The sequence below is a fragment of the Eucyclogobius newberryi genome, unplaced genomic scaffold (genome assembly GCF_026437365.1).
Source record: "Eucyclogobius newberryi isolate DKJ021-1_F unplaced genomic scaffold, fEucNew1.0.hap1 SCAF_10, whole genome shotgun sequence".
NCBI lineage: Eukaryota > Metazoa > Chordata > Actinopteri > Gobiiformes > Gobiidae > Eucyclogobius > Eucyclogobius newberryi.
The window spans coordinates 29,884,323-29,903,808 of record NW_027315724.1 but is presented as its reverse complement, the minus strand read 5'-3'; the positions used below and the strand labels follow the sequence as shown (position 1 = coordinate 29,903,808).

General features: G+C 39.3%; 3 protein-coding genes across 3 annotated transcripts; 2 read left to right on the top strand and 1 right to left on the bottom strand.

Annotated features, from left to right (window-relative positions):
• Positions 1-1,506: 1,506 nt before the first annotated feature.
• On the top strand, positions 1,507-8,488 carry il4i1 (interleukin 4 induced 1). The gene is made up of 8 exons (XM_072454110.1): positions 1,507-1,792; positions 1,911-2,004; positions 2,148-2,368; positions 2,810-2,922; positions 3,084-3,285; positions 3,390-3,458; positions 4,741-4,877; positions 7,502-8,488. The coding sequence occupies exons 1-8, from the start codon at positions 1,748-1,750 to the stop codon at positions 8,268-8,270; spliced, it is 1,650 nt and encodes a 549-aa protein (XP_072310211.1). The 5' UTR covers positions 1,507-1,747; the 3' UTR covers positions 8,271-8,488.
• Positions 8,489-8,812: 324 nt separating this feature from the next.
• timm8b (translocase of inner mitochondrial membrane 8 homolog B (yeast)) lies at positions 8,813-10,008 on the bottom strand. Its single transcript, XM_072454155.1, has 2 exons — positions 9,796-10,008; positions 8,813-9,255 (listed from the first exon to the last, which is right to left on the bottom strand). Exons 1-2 carry the CDS (start codon positions 9,895-9,897, stop codon positions 9,088-9,090), a joined length of 270 nt encoding a protein of 89 aa, XP_072310256.1. The 5' UTR covers positions 9,898-10,008; the 3' UTR covers positions 8,813-9,087.
• A 1,507-nt stretch (positions 10,009-11,515) lies between these two features.
• Positions 11,516-14,942, top strand: sdhdb (succinate dehydrogenase complex, subunit D, integral membrane protein b). Its single transcript, XM_072454144.1, has 4 exons — positions 11,516-11,648; positions 13,018-13,128; positions 13,475-13,625; positions 14,423-14,942. Exons 1-4 carry the CDS (start codon positions 11,600-11,602, stop codon positions 14,586-14,588), a joined length of 477 nt encoding a protein of 158 aa, XP_072310245.1. The 5' UTR covers positions 11,516-11,599; the 3' UTR covers positions 14,589-14,942.
• Positions 14,943-19,486: the final 4,544 nt, after the last annotated feature.

Below are 19,486 nucleotides of genomic sequence, written 5' to 3'. Positions count from 1 at the left end.
CGGAGTATAAGGGCCAACCAAAAAAAAATGCGGGGCACTACGAGAAAAAAGTCATTAATTAATGCCTTTTTTTCTCATTAAATAACGAGAAAAATCTCATAATTTAAAGACTATAAAGGCAGATACGCGGTTCACTTTCAGCACCATGTTACGTGCTCCCCCCCTCAGTGTTGCATAATGGTACAGTCCAGTAACAGCGCTGTGTTTTGTATGTTTAAAGCTCTGAAGCTGATCTGCTCTGAGTCCAATCCATCTGTGGAGTCTTCATTACACAAACACACCACCACCAGGACGCAAATGGCGCTTGGTTAAAAGTGAATACAGAAGCCCACAATAGATGTCGATCTTTATAATGCGGGTCTTTTAGACATCACAAACAATCATGTCCCCGGTGCAGTGCCCCCATGTCAGGTCCTGGACCTGTAACATGACGTACTCCGGTGTTGGTGCTCGCGTGTGTTGGAGCTCATGCCATGATGTATGGATGATGTATGGATGATGTATGGATGATGTATGGATGATGTATGGATGATGCGTGTGCGTAAAACATATCGCTTTTAGGCTGTGCCAAACACGATCTGGGCGTCAGGAGCTGAGAGGAAGCGCAGATGAATGTTGTGTGTTTGTGTTCTGTGTGTTTTACTGAGTTTGTCCAAGGGATCACAAAAGGTTAGAATCCGGGCATAAAACTTAAGTGCACACGATGAGCACAATGAACATGAGTGAGAATAGTGACGCGTGTGAATGTAACAGCGAGGCTGCTCCTCCTGTCTCCGGGCGGCTGTGGCGCGGAGCACGGCTGCTGTTTGAGCCCTGGTGCATTACGGGTCCATCATGGAGAAAGTAAAGGGTTTATCCAACAGTTTGTGAATGATGCGTAACAGGAAAGGTGCTGCTAAACGCAGTGTCTTGTCTTGTAATAAACACACGTAAGACATCGTTTTAAAGGCCAGGAAACACTTTAACATCTATAACAGGCTTTTATGTAGTTCTAAACTGTCAACTCATCCAAGCCCGTTCTTGTGCGTCCTGACCTGGGGCTGAAAGTGAACTGCTCACGTCACTTTGAATCGGCCCCTAAACTACGACTTTTTCTCGTTAATTAATGACTTTTTTCTCGTTATTTAATGACTTTTTTCCTCGTTATTTAATTAGTTTAATGTCGTTAAATTTACGACTTTTTTCTGACTTCGACTTTTTTCTCATTAATTAACGTCTTTTTTCTCATTAATTAATGACTTTATTCTCGTACTGCAGCGCATTTTTTCCCCTTAGTTGGCCCTTATACTCCGTCCTAAGGTTCTGAAATGTCCTAAAGCAACAAAGAAAAATGGTATTTCTTGCATCATATCAATGATAAAATCCAAGTACTTTTTTAATGAGATGTTTTCATCGCTGATGACCTGACATAACATGCCGACACGCACTATGCTTTAAAGATTCTGAAAAAGCGTAATCTTCAATGGAAGTAAAAATAGTGAGTAAAATGAGTAACTTCCCCCCTGACTCTCAGATATTGAAATGTGAGAAGATGAGAGCAGTGGGTGTGCTGGAGAGTATAACCTCACTAATCTGATTTGTTCAGAGTGGGTGAGTACGAGCCGCTGTGGGAAAATCTTTCTGGTCGACCTGAGGAGTCCCTGTTTTAGTGACACCATTTTCACACGTACGGCTCCACGGGGCTGTGACCATAGATGGGGACTAGATTTGAACATCATTACAGGGACTTTTAAGATTATTATTAATCATGTCTATGTCTGTTGCAAGTGATGAGACTTTACCTTTGTTACAGGTGAGTGACACTCTTATGATGTTTGTGCAGGGAAGAAGCTGTGTGAAAGATTACGTTTGATATGTAATGTGTTGTCTTTAAATCTCTTGCTGAAATTGTACTATTTGATTTCTTTTAGGCTTCGTTTTCCTCCAATAGTGTCAGTATTAACAACACCTGGACTAAACCATCTTGTTGGAGCTCTGTCCAGAAGATGGTGCTGTGCAAGTTCTGTAGGTGTAATAGTCCTATACTAAACTTATATTTGAATTTCCTCAATTAAAATTGGATTGGAAAGTCACGTTTTACACAAAGGCCAAGACCATTTTTCATTCATTTTCATTTTCAGTTTTGATCTTTTATTCTTCTTCCCCAGTGCCTGTCCCGTTTTTAGTGGTTGGGGTGGTTGTTTTTGCTGTGAGTGGGAGCACCGGGGACCCTCTTTTCGACTGCCTCCTTGACACAGACTACAATGAGCTCCTGAGTTTGGTACAGCAGGGACTTCCAGTCTCCCGGACCCCCCGACATGTGGCTGTCATCGGCGGGGGCATGGCTGGACTCACCGCTGCCATGTTTTTGGAACAAGCTGGTCATAAGGTACAAGATACTCTGACTATATTATCAATCTATATCTACATCTTCTACTGTTGGGAGAGCACTAGAGAATTCAGGGTGTCCCCAGAACTCCAGATTATCAGTCCTTCAAAATAATAATTTGAGCAAATAAAAGTGTTAATATCCCCAAAACTGTATTTGTATTTGATTGAGATAAATGCTTTTTAATTAGATATATATTTGGGGTTATGTGTTGAATCTGTTACTTTCCCCACCGAAATTGTATTCTCTGATTGACATAAGGGTATTATAAAGTGTTATTAGCAAGGTGACTAACCATTTTTAACTACTTTTCTGTTATTCTACTAAATATTCCCATATATATATAGTTCATATTGAATTTTACTTTTTTTTTGGGTCATATCTGTGCTTATGTATGTAAATTGTGTTGTGATTGTCGAGTTTCTTATATAATCCTGTAAGGTCACAATAATCGAGGCCAGTAACAGGATTGGCGGTCGAGTGGAGACGTTCAGGAACACAAGGGAGGGCTGGTACGCAGAAATGGGCCCCATGAGGATCCCCAACTTTCACAAGTGAGAAACTGTAACTGAAATGCACTTTGAACAGGAAAGCAAATATGTACTGACAGCAAAAGTGCTATAATAGAGAATGTGGAGCTATTCTTGTTAGTTTAGCAGTCAATGTGTCTTTTATTTCCAGTTCAATGGTCAAATAAACGTAATTTCCTTTACAGAATTCTTCTTACCTTTTTATCAAAGTTTAAAATTCCGTTGAACCCTTTTGTCCAAGATGACATCAACACCTTTTATCTAATCAACAACATACTTCAAAAAACGTATGCTGTGGAGAATGACCCCAGTATCCTTAAATACACACTGGCAGACAACGAGAAAGGGAAATCTGCAGCTCAGCTCTTTGATCAGGCCCTCTTGAAGGTCAGTGCTCATTTACACCAATAAATATTATCTCTTTTTCCATTTATCTTGACATTCAAATGACATTCAAATGAAAACAAGTCTTTCTTATTATCTGTTGTTAGGTGAGAGATGACCTGAAGTCCATGGGCTGCAGTGCCATGATAAATAAATATGACTCCTATACAGTCAAGGTCAGTACTTTTTATTATGTGACACGATTCCCACAAGACAAGGCAAGATCAGATCAAAGAGAACGAAACAAGACTTAATACATTATAAATGAACTGGGTGGTTCTGGTTCAGCTCACACTTTTACACAAACCTTTTTTTGTCCAAGCCAAATGTCAACAAAAATCTCCCAAGGTTGTTTTTTAACGTGTGCACAATCGTGTGGCACGCGAGGAAAAGTACATTTATACCTGGTCCAGTTAAAGTCCAGAAATAATCATTTTCCAATAATTTTAGTGTTGTGAATGATAACTTTGTGGGTTCAAATATATTTACAATACTGTAGGTTTAATACTTCGAAATATAAGATGTACAGACAAGATGTATTGGTCTTATCCTATTCAGTCCACCTTGTAAAACAAATGTTAAATTATATAAAAGATGACATTAGAAAGCTACGAGGCATGTTCGGGACATGTCTCGTAGACTGTTTAGTCTATTGTTTTCTATCTCACACGCAAAAGCAAGAATAAGCCAACTCAAAGCTTGTTAGAGCCGCTTGACCTCATCCTGGAGTCATAAAACCATAGTTACAGTCATAACTTTAATCTGATCATAATTTTAATCTGGTCAGTTTGTTTTGTCAAGATCAAAACCAAGTCATAACAACAAAGCATTCCATGACAGAACCTGTACAGGCGAAAAACATTCTGTGTTGCATCTCTAACTGCACATAATGCACACATAAAGTCTCTGGAGTGAGCATCCTGAGGCTTTAAATGGGACACATGACATAGAGAAAACTTTACAACAGCTTTGAGCCTTTTGAGAAATGTTGTGGGGTATTATATTTAACTTTCAAATGCAGTGGAGTCAAAGTAATAAGTACTCAACTACAATACAACTTAAGTAAATTACAGATCCACAAAAACATAAGAACAGTAAATAAGCACATTTACTTAGTTACCGACCACCTCTTGTGGCATGAGCTCTTGTCTCATCCCATGTATGGTTTGGCCATGCCTGATCTTGCCCATGCCTGATCTTGTCCGCTCTTGGAAGATAAGCAGGATAGAGCCTGGTTAGTACTTGCATTGGATACCACTGGAACGCCAGGGGCCACAGTGGGGCACCAGAGGAAATGCGGTTGTGTCCTTAGGCAAGACACTTCACCCACATTGCCTGGTAAAAAAGTATAATTATTATAATGTATGTAAATTGCTTTTTTCCGCCTTCAGGGCACTCAAAGCACTCTAGAAATACATTGTGATAATAATAATAATGTCTTACTAATGTTCTCTACAGGAGTACCTGGTGAAAGAGGGGAGCCTGAGCCGAGGAGCAGTGAGGATGATCGGGGACATCCTGAATGAAAACAGCCTCTTCTACATGTCTTTGGTGGAGATGCTCTACATGCAGTCAGACATTGGAGACGGCATACAGTAAGTGGACCCCATTTGACACAATGAAAAGAAATACAGACTAATCAAGTTCTAATTAATTACCGCAGTTGTTTCAAATTGCCTCTAAAATAATTGTCTACTCATTGTTACTTTATGCAATCATCTAATAATTATGACTACATTATTTTTCCAACTAACTGGTCTGTACGTTTCTTAAGATAGAGAAGAAGAGATGATGCTCGCAATCATTTCTGTGTCTTCTTTGACTTGTCTGTTTCTCCCAAACCTCCGGTTGGTCCTGCAGTTGTTCAGAGGAGACACATAAGTGATGGCACAGGTGCACTGTTTATGGAAATGATAAACTTTGAAAATGTCTCATGTTCTAATGTAAATGATTTGTTGAACTCTGTTACATCTAGTGTTTTGAATGTTCTGGACACCATCGCCCCTATGAAGGCTAAAATGGTTAAAAATAAGCAGAAGGCGCCGTGGAGAAATGATGATTCGGTCAGGGCACAGAAAAGGGAGTGCCGCAGGGCCGAACGGAAATGGCGCAAGTCAAAGCTCCAGGTTCAAAAAGAGATTTACAAAGAGAAGCTGAACATGTACAACCTAATATTATGTAGAACTAGGGAAAGATATTTTTCTGAAATAATTGGAAGCTGCAGTAACAACTCGCGTGTCCTGTTTGCCACAGTAAACAGATTAACAAACCCTCCAGCTCAGCTGCCGTTAGAACTCATTTCCACATCCAAGTGTAATGAGTTTGCATTATTCTTTAATGACAAAGTTCAGGGCATTAAAAATGCTATAAATCCCACAATGCAAAAAATTACCCTAAAACCACCAAGACACTTAGAGCTAACTCACTTTGCACCAGTAACTGACAAAACTGTCCATGAGATCATCACCAGTCTGAGTTCATCTACATGCTGCCTTGATGTGTTACCCACCAGATTTCTAAAGTCTGTGCTGAACAGTTTGTTAGCACCATTCACTCACATAGTTAACATGTCGCTTCAATCTGGAACATTCCCAATGTCTTTGAAAACTGCGGTCATAAAGCCTCTCCTAAAGAAGAGCAGTCTTGATGCCGCAGTACTGAGTCATTACCGGCCCATCTCTAATCTGCCATTTTGGGGCAAAGTCCTTGAAAAGGTTGTTTACCAACAGCTCACAGATTTCCTCTTAATAAACAACTCATTTGATGTTTTTCAGTCAGGTTTTAGACCTCATCACAGCACTGAGACTGCTCTTGTCAAGGTGACAAATGACATCCGCCTGAACACTGACACGGGCAAAGCCTCAGTCTTAATTCTGTTAGATCTGAGTGCTGCTTTTGACACTGTCGATCATGGGATCCTCTTACAGAGACTAGAGGACTGGGTGGGCATCACTGGCACTGCCCTAAACTGGTTAAGGTCCTATCTGGAAGACAGGAAGTACTTTGTTGAAATTGGTAGCTGTGTCTCAGACCACATGACCCTGACCTGTGGAGTGCCCCAAGGGTCAGTCCTGGGTCCCCTTCTGTTCAACCTCTACATGCTGCCGTTAGGTCAGTTGATACGCAGTGAAAATGTGTCCTATCACAATTATGCAGACGACACTCAGATCTATGTTTCACTATCGGCAGGTGACTATGGACCACTCTGTCACTGCATCCAACAGATCAGTTTGTGGATGCAAAACAACTTTCTCTAGCTGAACTCAGATAAGACTGAAATAATCGTTTTTGGCCTACAGAAACAAAGAGAAAGTGTTAGCGGTCACCTCCAGAGTCTCGCTCTAAAACCTACAAACCAAATTAGAAATCTGGGGGTAATAATGGACTCAGACTTGAACTTTAATAGCCACGTCAAATCAATAACATCAGCAGCTTTTTACCATCTAAAAAACATTGCCAAAATCAAAAATATAGTGTCAAAACCAGATTTAGAGAGACTTATCCATGCGTTTGTCTCCAGTAGATTAGACTACTGTAACGGCCTGCTCACTGGCCTCTCCAAACGAGCTGTAAAACAGCTGCAGTACATCCAGAACGCTGCTGCTCGGGTCCTGACTAGAACCAGCAGGAAGTATGATCACATTAGTCCTGTTCTCAGGTCTCTACACTGGCTCCCTGTGGCTCAGAGAATAGACTTTAAAGCAGCTCTGCTTGTGTACATGGCCTAGCACCAAAGTACATCTTGGATATGTTAGTGCCATATGAACCATCTCGGACTCTGAGGACCTCAGGGACCGGCCTCCTGCTGGTGCCCAGAGTCAGGACAAAACATGGGGAATCTGCGTTTCAGTTTTATGCAGCTAAAATCTGGAACAGTCTTCCTGAAGATGTGAGACAGGCTTCTACTCTGACAATGTTCAAATCTAAGCTAAAAACAGTTTTGTTTAGCTGCGCATATGACTGAAAGGATTTTTTCTTTGCACTCTTCTCTTTTGTTTGTGATTTTATTAGTTTAGAAAATCAGTTGGATTGATAATTTTTAATTTTGTTAATTTTATTGTATTTCTGTTTCTGTAATTTCTTTGTGATTTGAATGCATTTTTCCTAGTGTGTGAAGCACTTTGAATTGCCTTGTGTATGAAATGTGCTCTACAAATAAACTTGCCTTGCCTTGCCTTGCAATAAAATAAATCTGTTTTCTTCTTCTTTTTTCTTTCAGGTACTTTGAAGTTACGGGTGGCTTTGACAATCTACCTCGGGCCTTTTTCAATATCCTTAACTCTACCATCCTCCTGAAGTCCAAGGTCAGAGGGATTCAACAGACAGGCGGCGGCGGCGTCACAGTCACATACGAGGACTGGCGCGGGCTGGGTTCCACCGTAAACCTCACAGTGGACTACGCTCTAGTCACGTCCACGGCCAAAGCGACACTGTTCATCGACTTCCAGCCTCCTCTTCCTGGAAACAAAATGGAGGCTCTGCGATCGGTCCATTACGCCAGCTCTACCAAAGTCATCCTCAGTTTCAGTGCGCGCTTCTGGGAGCATGAGGGCATCAGAGGGGGCAAGAGCATCACAGACCAGATATCGCGATTCATTTACTATCCCAGCCACACTTTCCCCGAGACTGCAGCAGGGGCTCTCCTCGCATCCTACACCTGCTCTGACGACTCCACTCTTTTCCAGGGCATGAGCGATGACCAACTGATGGCCGAGGTGCTGGAGGACCTGGTCAAGATCCATGGAGAGTACATCAGGCCTCTTTGGACAGGGGGGCTGGTGAAAAAGTGGGGATTGGACCCTTATAGTCTTGGTGCGTTTGCCCTTTTCACACCCTACCAGCAGGGACAGTATGCCACCGAACTGTTCCAGAGCGAGGGGAGAGTACACTTTGCAGGGGAACACACTGCAACGCCTCATGGTTGGATTGAAACTGCAATGAAGTCTGCCATAAGAGCAGCGCAAAACATTAACAGTCAAACACTTTAACCTTATAAACTGACTTGAGACGCCCTGAGAAGGCTACTTCAGTTTAAAAGGTTTAAGAAACGAAGAGGTTAAAGTTCAGGAAAAGGCCAGTATCATTGTTATTATGATGCATTTCTTGCTCTCTGTGACATTTTAAAATATTTGCACTCATAGGCATTAGTTAGTCATTGTTCATTGTTCATCGTTTTGTTGTTTGTGTTGCAACAAATCATCAGGACAAGTTCCCATGTTTGTGAATTTTGTTCATCGACAAAGACAATAAACCTTATTCTGATTCTTTATCCAAGGCCCCAAACTAATATGATTTAGAAAATACAAACTCAATCAAATCAATATGCAGCATTTATTCAACAGAAAATATTTTATTTTGTCTTTTAAATTGGATGTATCTAAATAAAATTTAAATTAACATTTTTTGCAATTGTACATTTTACACTGAATGCTTGGATTTGTTTGCAGAGCGCTGTAACAACTTTACCAAAGATATTTTCTTGAATTTAAAGAGCACAGGAGACTATGACAAGAACCACTATTAAGCCACCTTTTCTGTAGAGGGCAATATTTTAATGATGCATTATTGTACTGAAGTATAAAATATCTGGCAGCACCTCAATAATGTACTGAATATGTGAAGATTGTGGTCCAGCTTCGATCAGGGTTTAGAGGCTCCTCTCGCTGACACAGGTGGCTACAGTGGCTGTGTGTGCCAAACTGAAAACATGTTTCTCAAAAACAGACAATAACATTTTCACATTTCACTTGTAGGTTATGAAACTATTTGTCCAATGACTCCTATTACAGTAGGTTGTGTCCATTGTTAATGCGTTCCTTTCTGAACCATCTGTGAGAAGCGGTTGGTGATGGTCAAAGTGGTGTCAATGAATCGCTCCACACAGCTCACTAAACACGTCTCTGTTCTGTAGTCCAGCTTTGAGCCCGGAGTGTCCACGCACTTGTCCCAGCAGACATCTGTGAAACTGTGCACCTGCAACAGCAGTTAGAACACACTTTAGTGCCAAGAACTCCTTTTGATTTAAACATACCAGCTGAGGTTTAATTATCAGACAAATGTCAAATTAAAATCATAAAAGTGCAGAAATATTACTCTAGATACACCCTACCGGAAGGTTGTATGTATGTATGTATGTATGTATGTATGTATGTATGCGTGTGTGCGTGTGTGCGTGTGTATGTATGTATGTATGTATGTATGTATGCGTGCGTATGTATGTATGTATGTATGTATGTATGTATGTATGTATGTATGTATGTATGTATGTATGTATGTATGTAGTTATATGTAGCAACTGACAGCAAGCTGAAACACATGAATAGGCCTAATGAAAATCTAGAATATACTGATCCGATCAGCGTTTATACAAGCTATAGCTACACATATTACCTAAATATGACTGTATAGAGATCACGTGTACATTATGTGTGCAGAACATGGTGCAGGGCCACATCTCTGCTGCATGTGCTAACGTTGGGAGGAGGCTAATTGATGTAGCTCATTATTACAAACCTGCGCCTGAAACTGTGCTTTCTGTTGTTCAATGGCGATCATGCGCTGCAGCTCTGTCGCCTCTGCCTTTTCCGACGCACTCAGGTTGTCAAAATTGTCCATATTGATGTTACACAACGTTTATAAGAGCTTTACCGGGTAGAAACCTGCTCATGAGACGTGACCTTCGGTTTTAGAGCAGGAGAATGTCGCAATCACGAAACACCCCAGAAATATAAAAGATTGTAAAGCTGTAAATGCACGGCACAAGTGGACAGAATCTACATCCAGTTGTTTGTAGGTCAGCGGAAAGGGCACGTCCAGGATATGACGTTTGTGCAAAGATTTGACTTTCTATCAAGAGAGTTAAGGCCACCTTTGGAGAAAATACACTGTTTAGCGTTTACTTTGTTTACCCCCGGCCCTTTTCTAACAAAGTGCCCAAAACTGCAATATATTTTTAATTGTGTTAATGTATTGTGTTCTGATTCTGATTCTAATATGTGTTAAGTGAATTCCTATATTGTTGGGTGATGATAGGCTTATTAATAAAGCCAAATTCAGTAAAAATGAACTCATATTCTAACTATTGATAACATAAATAATGATTGGGCTGCGTTTAAGATCTAGAATTTGATGGTGATATAATCTGAAATGGAGGGGGGGGGGGGGGGCGGGGGGGGATGTTACTCCGTGGGAAATATACAGTTTTTGAAAGAAATATGCAAAAAAGAAATCCACATATGTTGAAACTTATCATTATTTGTTTGGGATTGGCTTCAAGAACTTGTCATATTAATCTTATCGTCCAGTTTTTGTTTCATGTGGAAAGGCCCAGACAGTAATTACAGAAATCTAACCATAAACCACGTCAACAAATCCACAATCTGAGAGTTAAACAGTGAATTCCATCAAAAGGTTTAGACTTGCTCTAGCTCAGGTTTAAATTATAGTCAAATTCTAGTAATGTAACAATCACGTCTATTTTTTCACGGTTTAAAAAATGTAATGTCTGATTAGGTATGACAAACGTGCAATAACAGCGCATACTATATGCTAGACTGCATTTTAGGAACATAATAGCATAACATTTCTCAAATCATCTGTAATGTTCCGATTGATTTATTATTAGTTCCGTTTGTTTGAAATGTATTTCTGCTGACTTTTGGGGCTGAATCTCTTTCTTTTTTTCTTTTATAGGTGCAGCACCTTGGAAACTTATAAAATGTGGTGTTCAAAATAAATGCCGTAGGTTTACGTCGTGCATTTGTACGTCGTTATTACGCGCGTTTGTGGAATGTCCAGTAGAGGGCGCTCCAGTGACGTCACACTTTCCGCTGTGATTCCATGTGCTTTGAAGATAAGGACCATGGATATAACTTTTTTGTTTTGTTTTTACGGAACAGCGTAAAACACATACTTTGAAGACAGTAGGTGGCGGTAAATGCACATTTTCAGTTGACTGCCAACCGCCATTAAAAGCAACACAACAAGTCTTCCGAATCATTCAAGCAATTCAATCAATCAGATCAGGGAGGAATCAGAATTAATGATTGAGGTTTTACACCACACAACGATCAATTGAATATTTGTTACTTTGATCTCTCATACAGAATAACCGGAGGGGAGAGAAAGAAAGCAATCCTGTCGCCGTGTCTCCTCGTTCTCTTCACCTGAACTTATCATTGCTGTTAAGACAATATCAAGTCAATACAGTCCTCACGACTTAGTTGAATTCTCTTGTGCGGCACTTTACATCTTTGGCTCGCGGAGGCTCCACAACTACATCCGGGTGAACACTGGTGACCTTGTTGGGTTGTTCATCATGGCGTCTATCGTCAGGTTGAGTTCTGTTTGTCGCAGAGGAGTTAAACGTGAGTCCTGTCTCGTATTTGACACGCGTTTTGGTGTTGTTAGGCATTTGGTGTCTGCGCATGTATTTGTATGTTTTGTCATCAGTGTTTGGTAGAAGTCTCAATGTCAGCTAAGACATCAGTGAGTTGGCGTCAAGACTATCTCTCAAGTTCACTGCCCTTTTATCAAGTGAAATCATCCAGTCATAATAACAAACATGTGGGACTCTTTTTAATTGAAACTCAACCTTTTGCTCATTACAGCCAGATAATAATCGCACTACTTCCTTTGACACCGTGGTGAGACACACAATTGCATTTTCCGTTCACACTAAAGACGCATAAGAGACATACTTCTCTTCATAGATGTTTAAATCAGCAAAGGTTGTGTTTTGGACCCGTGTAACTCTCTAATAAAAGAACACGCATAATCTAATAAAAGTTCATCTAAGGTGTGTAGTGCTCTATGTCGCCCCCCTCCGTCTAGTTTGTGTTTGACAACCTTCCAATGATAACTTTTTTTATTTTTTTTTTCATTATTGCTTTTAAAACCTAAACTAAATATGAACCATTGGGACTATATCATGGACTATATGGGAAGACTTATTATCTGACAGTCAAATTGTTCCTTTTAATGCCTTCAAAACCACACAGTTAAAAATATGCTTTAAGTTGCAGAAAAATATTTAGCTGTTGTCATCTCGACACTGTTTTGCTTTTTTGTATACATTTTTAAATACAACTTTTATATTTTTTTATTTATAGAAAGCAAACAGTGCACAGATAACTACAACTGAATCTTTTTCTACAATGGAATGCTCCTGGACTAATGAGGGATTACACCGACCTACCTATTAAGTTGGCACAAATTTGCAGTTAAATATATATGTTTTTTAGAATGATAGGATTCTCTGCGTTCTGTTAGTTCTGAGATACTGGGGTTTAAAGTTCTGATCACTCATTTAGCACAAGGAAACGAGGAAATAGTTTTTGCTCAAATAAACTTCATAAAGAAACTAATGTAAAGAAATATTAACTCAATTCGACAAAAATGTTGGATAGATAATTCTAAGGAAATTGAATTGCTGTGAACATGCAGTTTTGGTTCCCTATTTTGCTGTTCTTCTTTTTAATCTAGTGAACTCTAGTGCTGTTTCAATTTTAGATTACATTGTATTTTGTCTTATTAAAACAAATACAACTGGCTTTTAATACTTATTTCTTAACATAAAGTATCCTCTAAACTCTGTTCCAATCCATACTTCTACTGACAGACAAGAGGACCCAAGCATATCAGTGATTGACAATTGGAGATTATTTAATTAAAATTGGATTAATTGCACTCCAATACTCGATTCCTTTCTCTAATGGTTGGATTTTGCACTTTCAGCTCTGTTCTACCAGACCACGCTGCTGGCCAGGCCCCTGGTTGTGCCACACAAATACCAGGAGCAGTCGTACCAGCTCACAGCAAAGATCCATGCATCGCAGGCTCTAAACGGTGAGTGCTACAAATATGAGTAAAGCTGTGAATCGGAGACGAGCGCTCTAGTAGGTCATTGGACTAGTGACACACCAAACAACTGGTGTGACCCAAAAAACTACTTTGGCTATAAATAATGATAAAACACCTGTGCATTTTGTGTATTTATGGGCTCACAGAATATAAATAAAGTATGCGTGATATGTGTGAAACCCAGTAAAATGCAATAACTTAAAAGAGTGAGAATTTATGAACCTTTCTCTGTGACATAAGACATTTCCAAGTGCCCAGAGACATTAAAATACATTTGAACTATGCTGTATATTGTGACTCGTGGAGTGAAGTTGTTGCCTCTCTTCCACAGCGGGCTCTGGCTCTAAAGCTGCTTCCATGCACTGGACAGCAGAGCGTGTCCTGAGCATTGTCCTGTTGGCCATGGGCCCCGTGGCTTACTTTCACCCTGGTCCGATCATGGACTACTCCCTGGCTGCAGCCCTCACTCTGCATAATCACTGGTAAGATCTGCGACAAACACGTGTTACTGTAGGTCAATGTAGTCCCTCATTCTTCAAAGCAGTCTCTAGAATCATTGCTTGCAAAGGCTGCCATGAAACCTGATAGGACTGTGGCCTCGTCTCAGTCATGTCCGAAGTGGTCAGCAGTAACCTGTATTTAGCTTTCTGTTCCCCATTTTGTTTTTTTTTCCCTGGTGAAATTGTCCTGTCTGTGGTCTTAAAACACATTTTTGCCAATACATGTGTGCTTTTATTGGCTGAACCATTGATTTAACCCAGAGAAAAGGGAAATTCTTTAGTTTTTGTATTTTATTTTTACACAATCCAACCACTTCAGCCATGCAATGAATTTGCAAAGTTCTGCTAGTTATTTAATGCCCATTAGTAAGATAACATCTTGATCCTCTGTAGCTGCTCTGTGTATGTCTATCACATGAATACTGTAACTCATTTGTCTGAGTACAAGGTTTATTGTGCCACACCGCAATGTTCTCACTAGGGAAATGTAACCCACTGAATAGATTTGGCCTGTCCGATGACCCTTACTTAAGTGAAGAAAAAGCCTTATTCCGCCTTCCTTAGTTTCAGCTCTTAAGACCAGTATTTCAGTCTGACTGCACTTTCTTCATGGAAGTGTTTGACAGAAATCCTAATCATGTGCACCACAAGCGACTCAACCCTTTAGGGCATCTCTGAGGGTTAGCATGTGGCTATGATGAGTTTAACATAGTATAGTATAGTTATAGTATTTCAGAGGAAATGCAGCCACTCGGTACTAATCATGTTTTTCTTTGTAGGGGCATCGGACAGGTGTTGACAGACTACGTTCACGGAGAGCCACAGATCAAGAGGGCCAATGCAGGACTCTTTCTTCTGTCCACTGTCACCTTTGCAGGTCTCTGCTACTTCAACTACCACGACGTAGGCATCTGTAAAGCTGTGGCACTGCTATGGAGCAAGTAAATAAGACTCTGGACAGGAAGCTGCGGGAGGCAATGTTCATGTCCTGGCGGATTGTAAAAATTCAAAGGTTTCTATGTTAATTGTTATAAATATATATTATTTTGAAAACATGGCAGTCAGGTGTATGATTGTTACACTGATTGATGTAAGTTCATGCTGACATTTTGTTTGCATACATGATTTGCAGTAATGGCTGGCTCGAATATGAACTTCATTCCTACATGTGGCAGAGCTGCTATCTTAACATAAAATCACTGGCTTCCACTTTGGATTATGATCATACATCTGGCCTATGTGTAAACCGAAAAGTCATCTTAATACTTCTGCACAATTCTCACAAATAGAACGATTTTTTTTCAGAAACTTCATCTTTTCTTTCAGGTCTTACGTAGTCGATTTTATTTTGTTCGTGATCACATTGTTGTGCTCTACAGTATTTGCCTGAGCAGCCTGTCCCTACACGTTCTGATGGACTTCTTCACCTGAACAGAGTGTAGGAGGGTCTGGCTGGTCAGGCTAACAGTATATTAGTACTTGGTATAATACTTTTAAGCTTAGACGCACAATATGCTCTTCTGCTCATGCATTATATGGAAGGCTATTTATATTTTGCATAAAGTTGTTTCTGTTTTTCTAATGTGATGAGTCGAGTAAGCCTAGATTTGTGTTCCCACCATGGCACAAACTACAAACTATATTTAACCTGGTTTCAAAATGAGATTAGGGAGTGATTTAGCATTATTTGGGACATTGGAGATTGAGATTTTCCCCTCTACATCGAGTGAAGTGTCCCAACTTACTGGACACAAGTGGAAGATTTTGATGTTAGAGTTATGAACTATATTTTCTGGCCCGTAGGTTTATTGGACAGGACGTGTGTGAAGTAAAAAAGAACGGGTGGACCACTACACGACCGGGGAGCTCTTTAATAAACATGACTTATCAAAGATTCAGGCGACAAGCGCATAGTGATAAACTGAAATGTATGTACATGTAGTCACAAATTACTATTGAACTGTTCCACATTATTCAAATTGAGTCTATAACATTTTGACCTGACCACTAACATTTTCTAAACTGTCACCGGAGAAGAATGTTTAAAATATAAAGGGTGTTTTGATTGAACCATGAGTTTACACACGTCAAAAGTCTTCCACTTACAAACCCACAAAAAGATGTGTTTGATTACAGGTTTAAATTATGCTTTGAATTGCGATACATAGATGGGATACATAATTTGCATGACGCTAAATGCACTTCTTTCCACTGCCTAATGTTTTGGTGTTTCTTTTTATCATCTGTGTCTGTTGTGTGCCATTTGTCATTCACAGTAAATGTCAACCACAACATCCTCGCTCACAGGAAACACTTAAAACTGCATTAAAGACATTAAGTTAGAAAATGATAGTCTCAAGTGTTTATTTCATACAGAAGCAGGACTACAACATGTAAAGCATATACTCCTTATTGTATAGCAGAAAGTCATAATTAAAAATGGCAAATGAAAAGCAGAAATAATTTAATACATTTAGAAGAATGTAACAGATATTAGTTGCTTTAAGTCTATTCTCTGAGCCTGAAGCCAGTGCAGACCTGAGCACAGGACTAATGGGATCGTACTTCCTGGTTCGGATTGCTTTGTTAGTGGGCCGTTAAATTTGCTTTAAATTGTTCTGTGAAGTGCATTTGAGTGTCCAGAAAAGTGCTAACAAATTATATTGTTGACATTTTCTCAAAAATCTATTTCAACTCTATCATATTGGTTTTCATTGTCGTTGGTTCTTAAAAACAACTTATTGGAATCGGTTTGGTCAAACCCCAGGATCTTGTCTGGAAACAAGGAAGACTTTAACTTGAAAATGTTTGGCATAACCGGAACCAGGTAGAACAAGGCTTTGTCTTGAGAGGACTCGATACGTGCCTGAAGGTCCTGCACAAATAAAACATGTAAGCTTTCATAAAGTGGGAAATAGTGACATTTTCATACTCACATTTACTTCTTCTGCAATGACTTCTGTGTCATTTCTGCAAACTGCCACATACTTCTTATCATCTTTAAGAGCATAAAGCATCACAGGCCGAAAATCCTTTCCCAAGCTCGTGTCCTTATAAAAGTGGATATGCATTTTGTAATCTAAAGACAAAAAGTAAAAATAATCTAAATTATCTATTAAAAAAAAAACCTATTGTTTCTTATCTTATTACAAACCTGAGTAACTTTGCTGTTGAATATTGAGGTCTCTCAGATCAAACTCATTTGCCTCATTGAAAATTAAGAATTTGTTCTTAGGGCCTCGAATCAAACGTGCTACCGTCACCGAGGAATCAAACCCATCCGTGGCTTTAAAAAGAAAAACAATCTGGATAACTGCTTTTATCACATCTTGAACTGGAATAAAATGAATAAATACACAGTTGACTTACAAATGTCTACCGTGTCCCAACTTTCAGGTTCTGCAGGAAAACAAAAGACACATCCATGTGTTACTTTGTCATGAACAAAATCATTTAAACAGAATAAAATATCCTACCGTCAAAGTAGAAAGTATCGTCATGTATTCCCATCAAAGTAGCCATTTATAAAAACTGTGTAGAAACAAATACTTCACATTGATTAAAAAACAATTAGATGACAACACAGATTGAAGAAAGTAAGTGTAAACTACTGCTTACACATGGACAGAGTATGCAGAAAATACTGAGGCACAGACTCAATGTTCTGTCCACGCAAAATACCAGTGTCCTCACGTTTCCAACAGTTAACAACAACTCATAAGTGAGGAGGAACTATCTGCAGCCTCAGGACTTTTCAACAAGGGAAACCCCTGGGATCGATGGGAGACAATTGAGTTTTACCAAGTAAAGAAACCATTACTTTTGACTTATTTTTATCCATATATAACCTTTTTTTCTGATACTCAAAAAGGTTTAATTTCTTTGTTACTAAAACAAGATTCTAAAGGTCAGTTTAAAGATATTTAACATATTGGAGACCTATAACACTGCAATGTTTATGACGCAAATTAAAAAGTGAGTTTTATACATTATGGATTTGGGCACAGAGCAGTCCTCTGAACACGTGACTAAAGGTTAATAAGGTGTGTTGGGATTAGACAGATAAGATCACAAGACGCATCCATATAATCAAACTCTGCGTTTAGTATTCGCTCTAACGTGTTTTTTACTTTAACTTAAATACAAGCCTCAGTCAAAGAGAATGCAGAATGAAAGCCTACCTTGAGTCCGGGAGCGCTGCGCTGTGACGCTCGGCGGGACCATGGATCTATTATATTTGACAGACCAATAGATCCATGGGCGGGACAAGCAGCGCGCGGGTGACGTTTGAACACACATCCGGACACCAGACAGGAAGTGAAAACAGAAGTAGAGACAATCTATGAAGAAAATAAGACAAAACATTTTATACAATGCCGTTTTTTTGTAAAGTCCATCTCAAAAAAGGCCTTGGACAGGTGTTGTCAGACTACGTTCACGGAGAGCCAAATGCAGTATATTAGTACTTGGTAGAATACTTTTACTGTCACATTGTTTTGACAGACTACTTCACCTGAACAGAGTGTAGGAGGGTCTGGCTGGTCAGGCTAACAGTATATTAGTACTTGGTATAATACTTTTAAGCTTGAACGCACAATATGCTCTTCTGCTCATGCATTATATGGAAGGCTATTTATATTTTGCATAAAGTTGTTTCTGTTTTTCTAATGTGATGAGTCGAGTAAACCTAGATTTATCCATGGCACAAACTACAAACTATATTTAACCTGGTTTCAAAATGAGATTAGGGAGTGATTTAGCATTATTTGGGACATTGGAGATTGAGATTTTCCCCTCTACATCGAGTGAAGTGTCCCAACTTACTGGACACAAGTGGAAGATTTTGATGTTAGAGTTATGAACTATATTTTCTGGCCCGTAGGTTTATTGGACAGGACGTGTGTGAAGTAAAAAAGAACGGGTGGACCACTACACGACCGGGGAGCTCTTTAATAAACATGACTTATCAAAGATTCAGGCGACAAGCGCATAGTGATAAACTGAAATGTACGTACATGTAGTCACAAAAATGTCACTCTTAACTACTATTGAACTGTTCCACATTATTCAAATTGAGTCTATAACATTTTGACCTGACAGTTAACATTTTTTAAACTGTCACCGGAGAAGAATGTTTAAAATATAAAAGGTGTTTTGACTGAACCATGAGTTTACAAACGTCAAAAGTCTTCCACTTACAAACCCACAAAAATATGTGTTTAATTGCAGACTTAATTTATGCTTTGAATTGCGATACATAGATGGGATACATAATTTGCATGACGCTAAATGCACTTCTTTCCACTGCCTAAATGTTTTGGTGTTTCTTTTTATCATCTGTGTCTGTTGTGTGCCATTTGTCATTCACAGTAAATGTCAACCACAACATCCTCGCTCACAGGAAACACTTTAAACTGCATTAAAGACATTAAGTTAGAAAATGATAGTCTCAAGTGTTTATTTCATACAGAAGCAGGACTACAACATGTAAAGCATATACTCCTCCATATAGTATAAGATGAAATTCAGATTTTCTTTTTTTTAAGCACAATTCATACTAAAAACACTTCAAAGTACTTTACAAAACAATTCAAAATTTACAATGGATTAAAAAAGACAATTTAAAAGCATAAAAAATTGAAAAGCATTTAGAAGAATGTAACAGATATTAGCTGCTTTAAGTCTATTCTCTGAGCCTGAAGCCAGTGCAGACCTGAGCACAGGACTAATGGGATCGTACTTCCTGGTTCTAACCAATCAGATTGCTTTGTTAGTGGGCTGCAGTGGGCCGTGCAAAAAGGTTGTGAAAGTCTGCACGGGATCTTAAACTTCAGGCAGGTTGT

Coding starts and splice junctions, on each gene's coding strand:
- sdhdb (XM_072454144.1), top strand. CDS start 11,600: ATGGCGTCTATCGTCAGGTTGAGTTCTGTTTGTCGCAGAGGAGTTAAA. Junction 11,649..13,017: donor TTGTCGCAGAGGAGTTAAAC/GTGAGTCCTGTC, acceptor TTGCACTTTCAG/CTCTGTTCTACCAGACCACG. Junction 13,626..14,422: donor CTCACTCTGCATAATCACTG/GTAAGATCTGCG, acceptor TTTTCTTTGTAG/GGGCATCGGACAGGTGTTGA.
- il4i1 (XM_072454110.1), top strand. CDS start 1,748: ATGTCTATGTCTGTTGCAAGTGATGAGACTTTACCTTTGTTACAG. Junction 1,793..1,910: donor AGACTTTACCTTTGTTACAG/GTGAGTGACACT, acceptor GATTTCTTTTAG/GCTTCGTTTTCCTCCAATAG. Junction 4,878..7,501: donor GACATTGGAGACGGCATACA/GTAAGTGGACCC, acceptor TTTTTCTTTCAG/GTACTTTGAAGTTACGGGTG.
- timm8b (XM_072454155.1), bottom strand. CDS start 9,897: ATGGACAATTTTGACAACCTGAGTGCGTCGGAAAAGGCAGAGGCGACA. Junction 9,256..9,795: donor AAGCACAGTTTCAGGCGCAG/GTTTGTAATAAT, acceptor CTGCTGTTGCAG/GTGCACAGTTTCACAGATGT.